Below are 20,048 nucleotides of genomic sequence, written 5' to 3'. Positions count from 1 at the left end.
GCCAGATAAGGTGAGGGCCTGTGGTTGGTCTGGGAGTGGAGGATGGGACATGAAGAAGTAAGATACCACAGTGACAAAATTAACAGATCTTGGCAACTCCTTGGCCATGTAGGGTCAAGGTAAGAGTCAAATCAAAGTGGCTCTTCCCAGGTTATGAGCCTAGGAGGGACCTGGGATAATGGTGGTGCCATGAACAGAAAAAGAAGGGAGGGGGAGGGGAAGGTAGCAGGATATCTAACAGCCAGTTAGAAATAGAAGAGGGAAGGCATGAGGAGAGCTTGGGGGTGGAGATACAAACAGACCCAAATACACAAGACAAACACACAGGCAGATACACAGTGTAAACAATCTCCTTTCCACAACTGCACCCTCCATGCAGAGAGTACACCCTTCAGAGAGAGTACAAGCCCAACCAATGTAAATGGGGAGAAAGGAGGGTGAGTGTGCCCGTGGTTATGACTGAGTGAATAGAGAGTCGCTGAAATCAGTCCTGTCAAGTGCCACTGGATCCACCTTTCTAGAGATCTAGCCCCTTTCCCAGGCGGTTGGAGCACAGGACTAAGGAGGCCAGGGTCACGAGTTCAGTCCCCAGGGGAGCTCAGACAGCTCTGTAGGAAGGCTCTGCTCTCCAGGGCCCAAACTTGTGCCAACTGATTAACAAAGGAAAGAGATGGCAAAAGAATTGTCTGCAGATCACAAAGGAGCCCAGTGAGAAAGACAGCATAGAATGCAAACTACTTCCCACATGAAGGAGGAAAAAACTCGAGTGTACATGACCTCATGAGAGGATGTCTCAGTAGCACCATTTTCTTTTTTTTTTTTAGTAATATTTTATTTTTTTCCAATTACATGTAAAAACAACTTTTAAACTTCATAGTTTTTTTTTAATTTTGAGTTCCAAATTCTCTCCCCAGCTGGCAATTTATATAGATTATACATGTGCAGTCATGCAAAACACATTTCCATATGTTTAATATGATTGTATATGTATAGCCTATTTCAGATTGCTTGCCATCCTGGGGAGAGGGGAGGGGAGAGGGGGGGGAGGCAGAAAAAAAATTTGGAACTCAAGAACATGTAGAACTAAGTGTTGTAAACTAAAAATAAAAAAAACTAATTTAAAGAAAAAGAAAACTATCTTTACATATAATTGAAAAAAATACTATTACGGGAGCGGGGGGAGACACAGACCAAAAAAAAATGAAAAAATAAAGTAAAAAATAGTACACTTCAGTATGCATTCAGGCTCCATCAGTGTTTTCTCTGGAGGTGGACAGCATTTTTCATCATAAGTCCTTCGAAATTGTCTTGGATCTTTGTATTACTGAGAATAGCAAAGTCATTGACAGTTGATCATTGTACAATATTGCTGTTACTATGTACCATGTTCTCCTGGTTCTGCTTATTTCACTTTGCATCAGTTCATGTAAATCTAAGTTCTTCTAAAAGCATCCTGCTCAGTCCTTTCTTATAGCACAATAGTACGCCATCTCAACCACACACTACAACTTGCTTGTTCAGTCATTTCCCCAATTGGATTTCCTCAATTTCTAACTCTTTGCCACCACTAAAAGAGCTGCAATAAATACTTTTTGCACATGTAGGTCCTTTTCCCTTTTTTAAAATCTATTTGGGATACAGACCTTGTGGTGGTATTGCTGGGTCAAAGGGTATGCATGGATTTATAGTCCTTTGAGCATAGTTCCAAATTGCTCTCCAGAATCATTGGATCAGTTCACAACACCATCAACAATGTATTAGTGTCCCAATTTTCTCACATCCCCTCCAACGTTAATCATTTTCCATTTCTGTCATATTAGCCAACCTGATAGCCGTGAGGTGGCACTTCAGAGTTGTTTTAATTTGCATTTCTCTAATCAATTGTGGTTCAGAGAATTTTTTTTCACATCATCATGGGTAGTTTTGATTTCTTCATCTGAAAACTGCCTGTTCATATTATTTGCATTTATCCATTGGGAAATGACTTGTATTCTTATAAATTTGACTCAGTTCTCTATATATTTGAAAAATGAAGCCTTTATCAGAGACACTTGCTATAAAAAAAAATTCCCAGCTTTCTGCTTTCCTTCTAATCTTGGCTGCATTGCTTTTGTCTGTACAAAACTTTTTGAATTTGATATAATCGAAATAGTAGCACCATTTTCCCATCCAAGGTCAATGGTGTTTTAACATCTCAGGAGAGCTAGGTCATTGAATTTACCCCAGATAGAAAAGCTGAGTCCCAAAGAAAGTGAATCATCTCCAGAAGTGAATAACTCTATTGAAGACTCATAACTTGTGTGGGAAGGCAGGTAGGGGGTACAGTGTATAGAACGCTGATTGGACTTGAAGTCAGGAAGACCCTGAGTTCAAATCCTGACTGATGTTTATTGGTCATATGACTCTGGGCAAACCCCTTAACCTCTCTCAATCTGGGAATAAAATGGGAATAATAGTAATAGCATCTCCTTTATAGACTTGTGATAAAACGAGATAACATACATGAAATTCTTTGTAATCCTTAAAATAGCGCAGTTAGGATAGAGTACCAGACCCAGGGTCAGAAAAATTCATCTTCTTGAGTTCAAACCTGGCCTCAAACACTTACTAGCCATGTGACCCTGGGCAAGTCACTTCACCCTGTTTGCCTCACTTTCCTCATCTGTAAAATGAGCCAGAGAAGGAAATGGCAGACCACTCCCAAATGGGGTCATGAAAAGTAAGACACAACTGAAACACCTGAACGATAACAATCCTTTAAGTACTATATAAATGCTTTTATTATTATTAGAAAGTTGGATTAGAAAATTGGACCTGCCTTGCATAAGTAACCGCTTAGGGAAAATAATTTATCATTGAATCATAGGATGTCAAAGCTAGAAAAGCTTTTAAAAGTTAATTCAAACCTGGAAAGACATATATGAACTGATGCTGAGTGAAGCAAGCAGAACCAGGAGAACACTGTACACAGTAACAGCCACAGTGTGTGATGACTGACTTTGATAAATTTAGCTCTTCCCAGCAATGCAAGGATCTAAAACAATTCCAAGAGACTCGTGATGGAAAATGCTATCCACCCCCAGAAAAAAAAAAAAAAACTATGGAGTCCGAATGTAGATCAAAGCAGGCTTTCTTTTTTTGTTTTGTTTTATGGTTTTCTTTCTCATGGTTCCTCCCATTCATTCTACTTCTTCTATACAACGTGACTAATGTGAAAATGTTTAACAGGAATGCATATGTAGAGCCTATAACGGATTGCTTGCCATCTTGGGGAGGAGGAGAGGAAGGAGGGGGAGAAAATTTAAAACTTATGGAAGTAAATGTTGAAAACTAAAAACAAATTAACTTATTTTTTAAAAAAAGTTAATTCAGCCAACCCTTTATTTTACTGATATAGAAACTGAACCCAGAGAGAGGAAGTAATTTGGTCAATGTCACTTGGCCAATGACAAAGCTTTCATTCAAATCCAGATATTGATACTAAATCCAGTGTTCTTTTCACTATTGTGATCATGATGCTGGTGGTAATGAAGGTACCCCAACCCAAGCAGGATGAGGGAGGACTCTTTTAAGTCCATATATATCTTCCAAACCCCATAAACTGCCTCCTCCTCCACCACCCTCACCCCCCCTCTAAAGGAAACAGCATGGATTAGGTTTGAAATGGCGAATTGTGTTTATTTCGGAAAACACAAATTGTTTCAAGGATATTGGCAAGAGCAAGGAACCCAGGCAAGGCAAAACAGAAGGTATGGCTGGGACCTATAATGCAGGTCTCTTCAATCTCTTCCCCCACCCTCAGCCTCCCCTTGGGTATTCTGGAGATTCTTAGGAGTACAAGGAAGAGGTGGGCTGTGAGGATCCAAGACGACCTTTCACTTGGGCAGAACATCCGATGATTCGGACACCAGCTTCCCATCTCGGGTCTCAATCTTCTTCACCACCACAGCCTTAGAGACTCGGCTGTAATTGGGGCCACCAGAGCCAGAAACGGACTGGAAGGAGCTCACCCCGTAGTTGAGACCAGGGCTGGTGAGACCTCCATAGCCAGGGCTGGTGAGACTTCCATAGCCAGAGCTGAACCCACCTGAAAAAGAAGGTGCCCATATAACCATACTGCTGACTCACTCTCACTACCCTTTCTCAGCTCCCACACCTCACACCCATTTCTCCCTTCCATCCCCCATAGCCTTCCCCATTCCTATCCCTCCCCAACTGATGTCTGCCTATAGTTACATCTGTTCAATCCTAGTTCTCATCTTATTACTATGTACCAGGTACTGTCCCATTTCCATTCGACTGGTAACTAACCAGGGGCAGGGCTCCTGTCTCCTGAGATTTCTTTAGATCGCCATGGCTTAGCACAATGCCTAGTGCACAGTAAGCAATTAATAAATGCTTATTGATTGACTGACCCTTATGGCAAGAGTGGGTTTAAATAACAATAACCAATTAGCCTTAAGAAACACTTGTTGATTTGGTGGCTTGACTCCTCCTTCCAACTCTCACCCACCCACCTTCAACCCTAAAATTGTCAGAATTCCCAAGATAATTATTATGATAATTTCCTAGAGGGGAGGGACTGTTTTGCCTTTCTTTGTATCCCCAGCACTTATCACAGTGCCTGGAATATAGTAGGCATTTAATAAATGCTTGTTGACCTGACTGACTTGACAATGGTGAAAATGGAATAAGGTAAGTGTAAAGGAGGGGGGCCTGAGTTGGGGAGGATGGATTGTGGGTACCAGGGCTCACAGCAAACAACTTCCTGAACCTAGAGTTGTAAGTCCAACCCCCTGAGTTCTAGAGCTTTTGAGAGTCTCCCCTATACCTAACATACATCATCCTAGAGAAGCATTCCGGGACAGCTCTGCATCCATACCCCATTTCTTCCCAAAGACTTTTACCTGAGTAGTCTCTAGTGGTGGTCTTGGTGTGAATACTCAAGTTCTGCATCCCAGACTCGAGTCTGTCCAAAGAACAGATAGGGTTAGCATTGAGGGGGTACCTGGCCACTCCCCTACTGACTTTCTTCCATGAGAACTCCTCCCCCACTTATGTCTAAAGTGGCACTTCTTAAATTGTGGGTCGAGACCCTAAATGGGGTAGTGAAAAATTTGGGAACAATAAAAATGTGCAATGATCAAAAAATTAATTAATTAATTGGTTGAAAAGCAAGCACCTAATGAATCCTAGGTGTTTCTGGCAGTGCATCCTGCAGCTTCACTGCCCTCTTGGTTCTGAACACAAAGCATGAGCACTTTGCACCATGCATGCCCTCAGGCCATGCAACGCATGGTAAGTGAAAAGAAGTGAAAAGGAGTCAAGAGTGAAAAAAATTTAAGAAGGCCAGGTCTAAAAGACCACCATTACTAAAGTGGAGTTATGAGGGTGGATGAAGAGGCACTACTGTGTCTCCCCACAGCTGGTCCCCAGACCTACCTGCTTTCCTCACCCTCCAGCAGCTTCCTATAAGTGGCAATCTCAATGTCCAGGGCCAACTTGACGTTCATCAATTCCTGGTACTCCCGCAGCTGGCGGGCCATGTCTTGCTTGGCCCTCTGCAGGGCGGCTTCCAGCTCAGACAGCTTGGCCTGGGCATCTTTGATGGCCAGTTCCCCACGCTGCTCCGCATCAGCGATGGCAGCTTCAAGGGCAGCCCTCTGTGGAAGCCCAAATTGGTGAGCCAAGTTTAATCCCTTTCCTCATCACCTCACTCCATGCTAATTTAATTGCCCCACTGTCCTATCTGATCCTAATTATGTCCTAGGATTTCCTGGATCAGACACATCACTCCAACCCCACTTCCAATCTCCCCTTTAACTTGAAGATTCTCTCCAAATGGCAGCCCCACCTTGCTCCTCTTCTATGACCTTATTCTATTGTTTTCCCTTCCTCCAAGAAGCTTTTGTTTTTTTAAATCAATTCTCCTAACTTCAATCCTTCCCCCATCACCCTAGCACTGCCATCCAGATGTTTGAGCAGCCTCCCCGATCAGGCTGGAAGTTCTCCATCTCCTCCTCCCTCTGGATCTCCACTGTGCATTGCTCCCCCACTCACATCTGTGTATCTCCGACAGCCACTTCCCCGTCTCCAAAGGTGGGGAAAGAAGTAGCTGAGAGGGCAAGGTGGAAAAGCGTCCCCCATCAGTCATTCACCTGGCCTTTGAGTGCCTCAATCTCAGCCTGAAGCCTGTTGATATTCCTATTCATCTCTGAGATCTCCGTCTTGGTGTGGCGAAGGTCATCTCCATGTTTCCCAGCCAGGGACTGCAGTTCCTCATACTAGGGGAAAAAGAGAGATGAATAAGACTGCCCTTTACAGACTCCCAAGTCACAGAGGACCCCTTGACCTCCCTGGCTCACTCCTAGATCTAACTCAAATCCCAGCCCCGCCTCACTGCAAGTAGCTTCCCTCTGAGAATACCTTCCATTTGCAAATGAGATAATATTGGTGAACTGCTTAGCACAATGCCAGGCACACAGTAGCACTTAATAAATGCTTGTTACTTGGGGGCACACACACACACACACACACACACACACACACACACACACACTGCCTTCCTTCCTCACCTTAAAACTTTTATATATCATGTAGGTACATTTTTTTCCATGTGAGTTCCTGGAAGGCAGAAACCATGTTTTTGCCTTTCTTCATATCCTTGGTGCATAGCACACTGCCCGGCACATAGTAGGCACTTAATAAATGCTTGTCAATTGACTGACCCTTATTGCAGGAGTGGGTTTAAATAGCATAATAAACGACTTACATTTCTGCAGTATTTTAAGGTTTACAGATGCCTTCTCCCACAATAACCCTATGCAGTAGATCACGTAAGCTATTTTCCTCATTTTACAGTTGAGGAAACTGAGGCCCACAGAGACAAAGTGGCTGACCCTGGGGCCATACAGCTTTTTCACGACATGGACAAAAGCAGCTGCTTTAAGGGCTGGTCTTGCAGCTGGGGGGTAGAACAGAAAGTTTCCCTTCCCTCAATGTCTCTCTCTTTACTCGCCTTGATCTGGTACATGCTCTCAGCCTCAGCCCGGCTGCGGTTGGCAATCTCCTCATATTGGGCTCGGACATCAGCGATGATGCCATCCAGGTCCAAGGACCGGCTGTTGTCCATAGAGAGGACCACAGAGGTGTCCGAAATCTGGGACTGCATTTCTTGTATCTCCTGGTGTGACAGGGAGGAAAAGAGTAAGATGACATCAACATTCTCCTTCCAGGTCCACCCCAGAATTACTATAGTCCTGTTGTATAGGAGAATGTCCATAGGAGACATTCCCAGTAGACCCTGGGAAAGGGAGAGGGGCTAGCAAAGGGAGAGGAATAGTTTTAGAGCTGAGGTGGGGCAGGAAAAATCCTTCCAGAGGAAAAGGGCTGGTTGAAAGATTTATAATATTAGGGGGAGACCAAAAGAATCCAGGCCAAAGATGAAACACCCAAGGGACAAATCAACCTTTTGGCTCACTTATCAGTACTTCCCATCTATAGGTATATGCTTGGGAGTTGGAGAGGTTGAGGGTGGGATGGGTTGGGAAGAATGCTGCCTGGCCCCTAAGGGGATGATTCTCATCCAACAAAGGAAAGAACATGGAGACACACATATTACCACTCCACCAGGACCCAATGACTTACTGCTTCATATAGCTGCCTGAGGAAGTTAATCTCGTCAGTCAGGTTTTCCAGACGGGACTCCAGTTCCACCTTGTTCATATAGGCTTCATCCACATCCTGGAAGGAAGGGGAGCCTGAGCCACTAACCCCAGAGACTTCCTCATCCCACTATCAGCCACCATCTCCTATTGGGAACAATAAGCCATCCTCGCCCCTCTCCTGCCATACCCATCTTTCTACCTGGGGATGGATGCTTTTCCTCCTCTAAAGTACTACTCCTAACCTTTCAGCATGCTCTTTGCAGGAAGCGTTCTCTATCTACCTCTCCCACCTACCCAAGCCTTTGGCTTTCCCAGTAGGCATCCTCATCCCCCCCCTTCCACAACTGAGGTCTGGAGTTCTGTCTAGCTGCAACTAGTTCCCTGTCACCAGAAGCACTGAGGCAAGAACACTTGTTAGGAATTCAAAAACAGATACTAATTTCAACCAACTGACCCCTAAAGGTCCTTGTCCAACTCTGGTTCTAGTTCTGTTCCAGTCCATTTGTTAGTATATTTGTCTCTCATTTTCTGTGCCTTGCACATAGTAGACCCTCAAATATTTGTTGAATGAATTAACAAATGCACATGGATAGATGGATGGATGGACGGATGGATGGATGAATGGATGAATGGATGGATGGATGGATGGATATCTTATCTCCCTTATCAGACTAGGAGATCCTGGAGTGTAGGACTTAGTCTCATCCTCCCTTGAGATCCCCAAGATAAGAGACTATAATGAAGGGAACTCTTGGTACTAGGGTATAGACAGACTTTGAGTGTCTTTCCTTTCTGCCCTCTACCCCAGCCTTCTTTCTTCCTCTGTATGAAGCTCTATGTGAGAAGCATAAGGTGGGGATAGGGAGGCACACCTCTGAAGGTCTCTCACACACTCATACTGCATGTTCCACAGGCATCCCTCTCACCTTCTTAATGAGAACAAACTCATTCTCCAGTTCTGTCCGCTTATTGATCTCATCCTCATATCTGTTGGGAGAAAGTGGTATAGGGTCACAGAGTTGACAGACTAGGGTAGAAAATTGAACTGGGCTCCAGAGGAGAAACAAGTTGCATTCATGGTGGGGGAGAAGGGAAGGGTTGACTTGTCCCTCTGACCCATACTCCTCTCTGAATCACCTCCGCATCCAATCACCAGTCAGATTTGGGGCCAGGGATCAGGAGTATTACTCCAAGAAAAAAAGAGGCGGGGCGGGGGGGAAGACAGGTGAGATGGGTCAGGCTGCGTGCAGGAGGGAAATTTTAGATAAGACTCTAGGGGTACTGGGGAAGGAGTACTGAGGACCACAGAAGCTCAGAATAAGGTAAGTTCAGGAGCCCAAATGACTTTTTTTTAAGTTTTTTTTTTCGGAGGGGGGAAGGCAAGGCAATTGGGGTTAAGTGACTTGCCCGAGGTCACACAGCTAGTAAGGGTCAAGTGTCTGAGGGCAGATTTGAACTCAGGTCCTCCTGACTCCAGGGCTGGTGTTCTATTTCTGTGCCACCTAGCTGCCCCTCCAAATGACCTTTTGTGGGAGAACTTTGCCCCCAAAAGTTGGGAAAAACTCTTCTGCCCAATTCCAAATTCCTGTGCAGTGCATGTTTTGGGGGAACCCAGAATGTAGGGAGCTTCAGATAGTGAGAACACCCTCACCCCCACCTCTGAATCCAGGGGGTCCCTCTTAGTCCTCACTTGTTTTTGAAATCTTCCACAAGACCCTGCATATTGCCCAACTCCACTTCCAGCTTCAGTTTCTCCTGCCCCATGGAGTCCAGCTGCCTTCGAAGGTTGGCAATGTAACTCTCAAACATGCTGTCCAGGTTGCTCCGGGATGTCTTCTGCTGCTGCAGGAGGCTCCATTTGGTCTCCAGCATCTTATTCTGCTGTTCTAGGAAGCGTACCTGGATTGGGAATGGAAAGAGGTGGTTGGAAAACATTCACCAGGAACAAGAGATTAAGCAAAAGTGAGGGAAAGGCAATCACCCCAGGAGAGAAAATCCTCACCTTCCATATAGCATGTACTGTCAAACTCAGGTGATATATTAGTTAGGTTTACTGAACTGCTTTTTCTTTCTTCCTTCCTTCCTTTCTTATTTTCTGTTACAGGGGATGGAGGGGGGTGAGGAGAGAGGGATCTATTCAGAAATGAAAGTAATGTAAAAATAAAAATTATCGATTATTTTTGTGACTGGGGCGGAGGGGTGGGGATCCACTACTCCTAAGCAGTTAAAGAGAGGCCTAATGAGTCATTTCTTATATTTATCCTTGGCCTGATTTTCTGTCTGTTCTAAGGCTAGAAAGATGAAGGAGAAAAGGAAAGTGTCAGCATCCAAGGGCTGTCAAGCTGTCTACACCCAAATAGTAAACTCTTGATTATTCTAGGATGAGCAAGTAGAAGAGGAATCAGGACATTTTGACTCTAGTCTTGACCCAGCCTCTAACTACCAGAGCGAGTAGGACTTTGCGTAAATTAGTTTCCCTCTCTGAGTCTCATCTTCCTCATATTTAAAATAAGAATAATATCTATGGTTCCTTCCAATGTTAGCCCTGTCTTTTAATACCTGTTCTATTCTCTGTGTCTCATGCAGGAAAGACATCCTGCATGGTATAGTAGGAAGAATGCTGGGTTTGGAGGCCCTGGGTTCGAAATCTGACTCTGCCGTGTGATTTGGGGCATGGCACCCAACTTTATGCAAAATAAAGAGATTAGGGGATTCTAAGGTCCCTTCTGGCTTTAAATCTAGAATTGTATGGGAAAAAGTAAAAAAAGTTACCTCCAATCTAACTCTTTTATCTGATTCTTTCCACTTCTATCCCCTTCAAAGCCCAATGAGGGAAGTCCCCCACACCTTCACTTACACTTTGGCAATCCCTTCTTTGCATATCATCGTGTAAGGTAGCTAAGTGTAGGCATATTGTCCAACTAGATGGTAAGCTAGTTCCTCCTTTTATCTAACCTTCACATCTTGTCCACTTAATAAAAGAAGCTGTTCAATAAATGTTCCTTGAATTTCAAAAAATCCAGGAGCCTCTAATTCCAGCACAAGAGTAAGACTGCTCTGTTCTGTTCCCAAATGTGTCTTTAGACCCAAAGGCAGGATGCCATAATGGCTTTAGGCAAATCAAAACAGATTATGAAGTAGTATTTACTAGAGAACAGATGGGTAGGGGAGCAGCAGTAAAAGATGGCGCACAGTGGGGCAGGGAGTTGGCGAGGAGTTACGAGTTACTCTTTGGAATCTTTACTTCCCAATTTTCCCCTAACTCTGTAGTTTTAGGGGAAGATAGGGACAGAAAATGATGGGGTCTCTGGGAAGCTCTGATGAACCAGATATGTGGACCGCTATAGGTACCACATACTTTCTAGAAATTCCTATTTTCTCCCCACCGCCAGCCAGTTGAGGCTGTCTTTAATGCCTTAAATGTAACTGCAGACCCATAATTCCATAAACTCATATGGGACAAGACAGGCCCTTCAAAGACAGGACTACAGTTCCTGAAGGCTTTATAATCCAGCCCAGCTTTTCACACACACACACACACACACCCCTCTTTTTCCCATAATGCCACCCAGGACAGAGTCAGCAGGGAAGACACCAATTCACAAACCCTCAGGAACCTGAGGACCCCTGAGACTGACAAAACCTGTCCTGGAATTAGGGAAAGGGGAATAGAATAGTGTGGGGCCCAAACCTAGTGGAGGAGGTAGGGATGGGGGCTGGGGGTGCAGAGAAAAAGATCAAAAGGAGGAAGAGATATTGGTTTATCTTTTATCACAAAGCCATAAACTCTGTTAAATAATGGGCATTAAATCAAATATGTCTGGCCCACCCCTAGACTTTGAATCCCGGATGTGGGTTGGGGGGTTACCCCCACCCTATTTGGGCACCGGGCCAAATGGGCAGTCTGGGTGTGGCTCATTGTTCATGGGCTATGTGAGGAAGGACATGAATCCCAAAGAGGGTCAGTGATATAGATTAGGAGAGAGCTGTGGTCTTGAGTCAGAAGACCTGGCCCCAGTACTTGGGCCTTGACTTAGAACAAGTCACCTAAACCAAATTAAAAGTCTCAGCTTCTTCATCTATAAAACAAAGGGGCTGGAATGGCCAGATCCCTGAAATCCTTGAAATCTGAATCTCTAAAATCTAAAATACCAGCTCTAAACCCTATGACCTTAATCAGCATCTCAGACTGAGAAGGGAAGAGACCCCGCCTAGAATGTAAGGTTATTTAAGACAAGGAGACATATACCTTTTAGGAGCTCCTGAGGACAAAGTTAGGGCCTTTCTCTCAGTTCTCAGTAAAGACTGATTTAATTGAACTGGTTTCTACCACCCCCCAGAAATTTTGGATAGGAAAGCTAGCCCTGAGCTGGGGGGAGAGGTGGGGGTCAAGAATTGTAGAGGCTTTTCCACTCCTTTCTTGGCTTCCTTTCACCATATAACTCTGGGGACAGCCCTCTGACCCAAAATCTTTAAGGTAGCCAGCCCTGAAGTACAGCCTTGTGACTGAGAGTTCTATCCCTAGTTTAGAGATTCCAGGAGGCAGTAAGGGGCAACATCACAAATGATCCGAAGCTATGCAAATCCCTCTCTCCTGTGCCGTCTCAACCGGATTCCCCCCTCCCCTCCGCTTCCATGCACACCTTTCCCTTCCCCCAACCAAAGAACAGTGGATCAGTGACTCATCTGGAGGTGAGGGCGGTGCCAGGGAAGAGGGGGAGGGGGCATAGTGTTCTGCCAGGATTATCAGGCAGTGATCACCACTAAAAGAAGTTCAGGAAACTGAGTGCCCGCCAGAGGAGTAGGAAGAGGCTAAAAGAGATGGGCACAACAAGGTAGGGGTAGATCTTGGGGCACAAGTATCCATCCCATCTGGTATGTGGAAGCCAGCCCGTAAGGAGTAGTTAGCTCCAAGTGGGAGTCCTAGATGCTTCCAAAGCTTCAAGTTTATACACACCCATAATTACCAGGGCTGGGCTCCCTCCCCCCAAACTCACCTTGTCAATGAAGGAGGCAAACTTGTTGTTGAGGGTCTTGATCTGCTCCTTCTCCTCGGTCCTCACGGCCTGGATGTTGGGGTCCACCTCCAGCTTCAGGGGACTCAGGAGGGTCTGATTGACAGTGACTGCCGTGATCCCGACTCCACTGCCACCCCCTAAGCCCATCCCCAGGCCTGTCCCGAACCCAAGCCCCGATCGGAAGCTACTGCCACTCCCCACCCGAGAGAAGGAGGATGAGCTGATTCGGGAGCTGGGGCCACTGGAGTAGGAGCGGCTGCTAAAACTCCGGGGGCCAGAAGAGATCTTCACAGTCCTGTGAGTGGTCGACCTGATGGACATGGTGAGGACGAGTAGGACAAACACTGAGACCCAAAAGAAGTGAGCTGTTCAGAGAGGAGGTGGAAGGGAAACTCCCAAAGCTAGCTGATTTATACGGCCTGTACCCAGCCCCAGGGAGGGGAAGGGGAGGGGAGGGAGGTGAATGGAGGAGAAGGACTCTGCACCTGAGTGGTTGGGCCCCTGGAGGGGCTGAGCTTAACCTGACACCTACCTCCTCGGGTAGAATTCAGGTGGGGGCAGCAGAGAGCCAGGCTGTGGGGCCAGAGAAGGGACGAAGGGGCTGAATTATTCACCCTAGACATTCTGCGGATCCAGAAAAATAAGACTCAGAAATTTTTAGAGTGGAAACTGACCCTAGAGGCCAAGTCAAGCCCCATCCCATTTCCCAGATGTGGAAACTGAGACCAAGAGAGGTGAAAGGCATTTGCTCAAGTTTACACACAGATATAAGATGGTAATAACAGTAACAACTGCCTTGCAGGGTTGTCATGAGGTTCAAATGAGAGAATAGTTGTAAAAAGCATTTAGCACAGAGCCTGGCACAGAGTAAGCACTACATGCCTTCCCCCTTCCCTTCCGCCTTCCCCTCTCAGCTCCCTTCTAGCTCCTGAGATGATCTTGTTTGTGACCTAGGCTTTGCCACCTCTACCTGGGTGACCTCACCTGTGAGCCTCAGTTTCCTCATCCGTAAAATGAAGCTCTTAGACTAGATGGCCTTGAAGGCCCCTTCCAGCTCAAAATATATGCTCTTATGGTGGTCTTTATGACCCAGGTTCAAATCCAGACTCCGAAACCACCACCAAGGTCACTTCCCCTTCTAGTGAGGGAGCAGTGACTAAAACCCATGTCTCTTAATTCATGTATGCTTTCCACTACTGTGTGACTGTAGTGACTACACCATGCTACCTCCCATAGGAAAATTCTCTCTCTAAAATCAAGAAGCATAAAGAGGAAGAAGACCCCTCTCTCTCCCTTTCCCCTTCCCTTCTCCTCTTCTCTCCCTTCTTCTGTTCCCTTTCCCTCTTCATTCTCTTCCTTTCATAGATTGAGATTAAGGGTGGATTTTATGGAGCAAGAAATCGGGATCATAGAATTAGATCTGGCACAGACTTTGGAGATTAACCAATCCAACCCCCTCACTTTGCAAGGAAAGAGACTGAGAGGCACAGGGAGTAAATGGTAGAACTGATTTCCAAATCCACTGCTCTTTCCAGTACAGTGTGTTATTGGTGTGAATGGGGAGGAAACCAGGCAGCTGGGCCAGCCATTAAGGTATGCACATACATCAAATGGCCCCAAGCCAGAGGGCAGGGTATCTGAGTTTCAGAACTGGGGCTACTATTTCATGAAAGCAGGTACCCCTTACCTCATCACCGATACCATGTTTTCAAGATAAGAAGATAAGATTCAAAAAGACAGGAATTCCTTTTTTCCTTAGGTCTCATTTCTGTTTCCAGGGCCCAAGACATACTAGACTAAGTGAGGCTTAAACAGAGAGGACTTGGAGGGCAGATGGTAGAGGAGGTCAGCACCGGGGAAAGAGACAGGGGATAGGGATGACCTAGGGGAGAGAAGGGCTGGAGATGCCCTCTAAGGCCCGAGCAGCCTGTGCTTATACTCCCTTGAGGATCCATCCCCATACATCAAAGCTAGGACTGAGTCCATGGCATGGGCAGAAGGCCAAGAATCCCAAGCTTCTTCCTTTCTCCCCTGCTGTTCTCTCAGGTCCCAGTTCTGACTAGAGAAAAGCGGAGAAGTTTCTTACACCTGTCTCTCTGAACTCATTATCAGGAGTGAGTCAACTGGGCAGGTTGGAGCAGGACAGACACCTGCTAGTGGGGGTGGCAAAGGGCTTGGCTCCCCCAGGCTGGGCTAAACTGGGTTAGGTTGGGCTGGGCCTAGGTGGAGGACGGCAAAAGGTTTGATTCCTTAGGGTAAGAATTCTGGAAGCCATTAACTACTGGGTGAGGCTCGATTTCATAATATAACTACAGAGTATGGACAGAGGACAGGAGAATTCTCCCCTAGAAAACGGAACAGAATTTTGGATCTAGATCAAACTCATTTTACAGATGAGTAAAATAAAATTCAGAAGAGAAGTAATATACCCAAGGTCACACAGTTGTTGATTGGCAGAATGGGGATTAGAACCCAGGTCTTCTAAAATTTAGCCTACTTTGTACTTTAGACCTCTGTGAAAGGACAACATAGACACCTCTGCCAGGTACCCAGGCAACAAAGGCTTTCTCTCCCTGGGTTCTGACCCAGAGCCCTCCAAGAGGCGGTCCTGCTTCAGCCTCTCTAAAAGGATCAAACCATCTCAAGCCATAGGAAGATCCCAGTTATGACCACTTTAAACCGCAAATTCATTCACCTACAAATTACTGGGTCCCTTCCAAGTGAGAATGCTGAATATGCTTCATACGCCCACGTTCAGTCCAGCAGAGGGGTAAGAACACTCTTTTTCCACCCCTATGGAGAAGAGGAGGGGATGGGCACTGAGCCAGGTCTGGGCAAGAAGCCGGAAGTAAGGAGGAGCTGGTCAGACAGGTAGGGCAGCTGTGTGGGTAGGAAGAAAGGGAGAGAGGCTATAGTCTGGAACTCTTCTCCCATATTCTAATCTACAGAAGTCCCTGCAGAGAAAGTGAGATTGGGGAAGAAGATGGCCCCTACCCAAAGTCCTGCCCTTTCTCTCTCTCTCTCTCTCTCTCTCTCTCTCTCTCTCTCTCTCTCTCTCTCTCTCTCTCTCTCTCTCTCTCTTTCTCTCTCCCTCTTCCCCCAGGGAACTCCAGTGAAGGGCTGATTTTAGGCCTCTTTCAAATGCCTTTCCCCCTTAGCCAGGGAATGAAGACCACCAATCTAGACAGGGTAGCCTACAAAGAGAAGCAGAAGAACTAAAATATTTTTATTTGCACAGTGTGTCTCACTTAAACGTAGTTTCACTGAAGCTCAAAATGCAATCAAATTTTCTTTCAGTGTCCCTCACACTCTTTTCCCAATATTCCATTGCCCCTCTCCTTCCACCTTACCCCAAATGTAGCTGTAGGGGCAGATAAGGGCCCTGAAGAAGGGGAAGTGACCTTGGTGGTGGTTTCGGAGTCTGGATTTGAACCTGAGTCATAAAGACCACCATAAGAGCATATATTTTGAGCTGGAAGGGGCCTTCAAGGCCATCTAGTCTAAGAGCTTCATTTTACGGATGAGGAAACTGAGGCTCACAGGTGAGGTCACCCAGGTAGAGGTGGCAAAGCCTAGGTCACAAACAAGATCATCTCAGGAGCTAGAAGGGAGCTGAGAGGGGAAGGCGGAAGGGAAGGGGGAAGGCATGTAGTGCTTACTCTGTGCCAGGCTCTGTGCTAAATGCTTTTTACAACTATTCTCTCATTTGAACCTCATGACAACCCTGCAAGGCAGTTGTTACTGTTATTACCATCTTATATCTGAGGAAAATGAGGCAAACAGAGCTGAAGTGACCTACTGGTCACACAGCTAGTCAGGGTCTCAGGTTGGATTTGAACTCAGGTCTTCCTGACTCCAGGCTTGGCACTCTATCTTTGGAGCCTCTTAGAGCTGCTGCTTAGAGACATGCTAGGCCAACCTCCTCACTATGAAATGAGGAAACTGAGGCCCACAGAGGTAAGGACACTGGCCACAAAGCTCTTAGAAGCCCTGACTCCACACTGCTCCACCCACAGGGCTGCATTTGGTTTCTCCAGCAGAGTTCCCCTGTCTTGAATGGGAGGAAGGCGCTATATGAAAGGCCCTGGGGAAGAGGGCTGTGGAGAAACAAGAGGACTTAGAAGCAGGGAAGAGACAGAGAGCAGGAAAACAGGGAGGGTCAGACAGGTAGATAGTTCCTTTTAAGGTTCTCTATCGGTCTCTGTGGGCTGGGCTGAGCAGGCTAGGTCTGAGAAGGGTGGAAGAACAAAAGAGAAAATACTTTGAAATGATTGGCTAGGGAAGAGGATTTCTCTGTTGTCCCAGATCAGAGGAGGACCTTCTTTCCCAGACAGCTTGGAGGGTAGGGGGTGAGGTGAAGATGGGGGGGGGGGGCTGGTAATCAGTGTGATAGGCCCAGCCCCAAAGCCTGGAAGCTCTGTAACACCTCAGAAGCATTGCTTAAGGCATAGGGATGATAAAGATGGCACGTAAAGTCCTTGACAGTTTGCATCCAGACTAGCCTTCCAGACTTGCTACATTCCTCCTCTCCACACACGCACCCTGCCCTTTCCAGCCAAACTGCCACATTTGGTGTTCCCTAACTTTGCATTCCATTCCCCAGTTCTGTGACTCTCTCCCATGCCTGAAATCCTGTTCCTCCGTGACACTCTACCCCCTTGTATGTGCCTCGGCACTGTCCGTCTGTCCCCCATACCTGCGACGTTCGCCCTCCTCTTAGAATCTCTGGTGAAATCCCACCTTCTATGGGAGGCCTCCCCCTCTAGGATCCCCTCCCATTTTCTCTGTATATATCATATATGCACCCAGCTATTTACATATCACTTTCCCCTTTAGGTTCTGAGCTCCCTGGGGGCAGAGGTAATAATGATGATAACATCTGCATAGAGCTTCCTATGTTCCAGGCACTGTGCTAAATGCTTTATAATTATTATCTCATTCGGTCCTCACAACAACCCTGGATGCTGCTATTTATTATCTTCATTCTACAGACGGGGAACTGAAGCAAACAGAGGTTAAGTGACTTGCCTAGGTTCATACAGCTAGTAAGTGAGGTCGGACTCTAAGTAGGCCTAGCAACTTTACGTAGTATACCGCCTGTCTTCTGCTGTTCTAGGTATCCCCAGCACTAGTCCACAGGAAGCACTTCATAAAATGACTGTTGACTGACTGATTAGAATCCTTCACTTCCTTCAAGGCTAGCTCAAGTGCCACTTTTCCTAGGAACATTCTTCCCCATCCTGGTAGTTACTAGCTGTTTTCAAGCATATCAGATTTTTTTTTTTTTGGACCAGATATATAAAGAACTACCAGTGAGGAAACTCCCACTAACAATGCAGATCGGCACCAAGGGTACTGAAAAATTCGATGACTTTTCCAAGGTCACATAGTTGGTATGTGTTCAAGGCAGGACTTGAACCCAGGGTTTTCTTCCTCAGAGGCCAGCTTTATTCACTTCTCAATTGACAGCACATATACTAAAATTGGAACAAGGATGACAAGCAAATTCATGAAGCATTCCATATTTTTGTTCTGACTACTGACCTCCCTGGCTTCCTTTAAGAACCAACTAAAATCTCAGCTTCTACAGGAAGTTCCTTCCCCAACCTCTCTTAATTCTAGTGCCTTTCTTCTGTTAATTATTTCCTATTTATTCTGCATATAGCTTACTTTGTATATATTCCTTTGTATCTTATCTCAAGGAGATTGTGAGGGCAGGAGTTGTCTTTTGCCCCTTTTTGTGTCCCTAATAGTACTTAGCACGAGGCCTGACACCGAGCAGACACTCAATAGATGTTGATTGATTGATTATTTAATTATCTATGTAAATGACATCAGTATTGTCAGCTCCTGGAGGATTTTTGACTAATTTTCCTTTAGCTCTTTTATCAGGACCTTAATAAATGTTCATTGAATTGAATAGAATGATGATGATAATGAGAGCTTTTATTCCACATTCCCATAGCTGGCCAGAGAGAGAGATTTGAATTCCCAGTTCCTAGCACAATGCCTGGCACATACCAAGCTTTTAATAAATACTTGTTGATTGAAAAAAAAAAAAGGCAGACAGGACAAACATACATGAGTCAAATATATTTGTGAGATTGTGTACAAGCAAAGGGCTAGAGGGAGGGGTAGAAATGGAGATGAGAGACTGGAACAGGAGTCATATTTAACTGAGGAAGGAAGATCAAGGGATTTCCCATTCTATCAGTAATTCAGGAAAGCCTTCCTACAGAAGAAGGTTCTGCAGTCTAGATGATCCCATGTTCCTTGTGTCAAACCAGGACCCCATCCACTGTCCCTATACACCTAATTAAAGTCCTGCTCACCTTCCTTATCCCCTATCCACCTCTGAACCCTTTTCATCTTGTATTACCTGCCTGGAATACTGTCTTCCTCTACCTCTTTACAGCCCTAAGCTGTCTTCTTATGCACACCTCCTGAAACCTAGTACCCTCCTCAGTCCCCGTTGTAGACACTGGACTATAGAGGGAAGAGACCTGAGTTCAATTGCCTGTTCTACTACAAACAAGTTATCTCAGTTTCCCTTTCCATAAAAGGAGTCAATCTAGCTACTTGCTGGGTCATCTTGGGCAAGCCACAGAATCACAGAATCTCTGAATTGAAAGAGCTCTCAGAGTTCATCTGTGCCAAAATACTCTTGACCAGGAGCCCCCTCTAGATAGCATTCAATATGCCCTGAATGCCTCCTACTCGAAAGGCACTAAACTGGAGGACAAAGAAAAATGTCACAGGCTTTTTGGGAGCTTACAGTCAAATAGAGGTTGTGATATGTACAGGACAGAAGGATGATATGAGGTAGAAAAGTACTCTAGGAAAATTTGAGGATGGAGGAGAACACTCACTTGGGAGGATGAGGATAGGCTTTCTGGAAGAGGTGGCTTCCTAGAGAAGCCTTAAAGAAAAACATACACTAAATGGTTTTTAGTAGGGTCATGAAATAATCACTGACAAATGGTCAGGCAGCCGTCACAGACCTCCAATGATGGGGAACTCATTACCCCCACTGAGCAATTCATTCCACTTCTGGACAACTCTAATTATTAGGAATTTTGTTCCTTGTGTAGAACTTAAATATGCTTCTCTGAAAACTCCATCTGTGGCTTTTATTTCTGCCTTGATCAGCAGAACATAAGAAATCAAAAATCAAACCATGAAGAAATTTAAAATTACAATTTGATAAGCTCAAGATTACCAAAACTCATTTCAGCTCTCTGGACCTCAGTTTCTTCACCTACAAAATGAGAGGATTTGATTAGATTATTTCTAAGGTCCCTCTTAAATCTAGGTGGCTCGGTGCAGATGTGTCACCAGTCCAAATAAAAACATAATTGGAAAA

General features: G+C 45.5%; 1 protein-coding gene across 1 annotated transcript; it reads right to left on the bottom strand.

Moving 5' to 3' along the window:
- Positions 1–3,652: 3,652 nt before the first annotated feature.
- Positions 3,653–13,108, bottom strand: KRT8 (keratin 8). Its single transcript, XM_036760265.1, has 9 exons — positions 12,665–13,108; positions 9,358–9,566; positions 8,594–8,654; positions 7,648–7,743; positions 7,019–7,183; positions 6,159–6,284; positions 5,443–5,663; positions 4,908–4,969; positions 3,653–4,087 (listed from the first exon to the last, which is right to left on the bottom strand). The coding sequence occupies exons 1-9, from the start codon at positions 13,004–13,006 to the stop codon at positions 3,876–3,878; spliced, it is 1,494 nt and encodes a 497-aa protein (XP_036616160.1). The 5' UTR covers positions 13,007–13,108; the 3' UTR covers positions 3,653–3,875.
- Between the last annotated feature and the right edge of the window lie 6,940 nt (positions 13,109–20,048).

This window comes from Trichosurus vulpecula, chromosome 5 (assembly GCF_011100635.1).
Source record: "Trichosurus vulpecula isolate mTriVul1 chromosome 5, mTriVul1.pri, whole genome shotgun sequence".
NCBI lineage: Eukaryota > Metazoa > Chordata > Mammalia > Diprotodontia > Phalangeridae > Trichosurus > Trichosurus vulpecula.
Note: the sequence above shows the minus strand (reverse complement) of the source record. Positions and strands in the feature narration are given on the sequence as shown.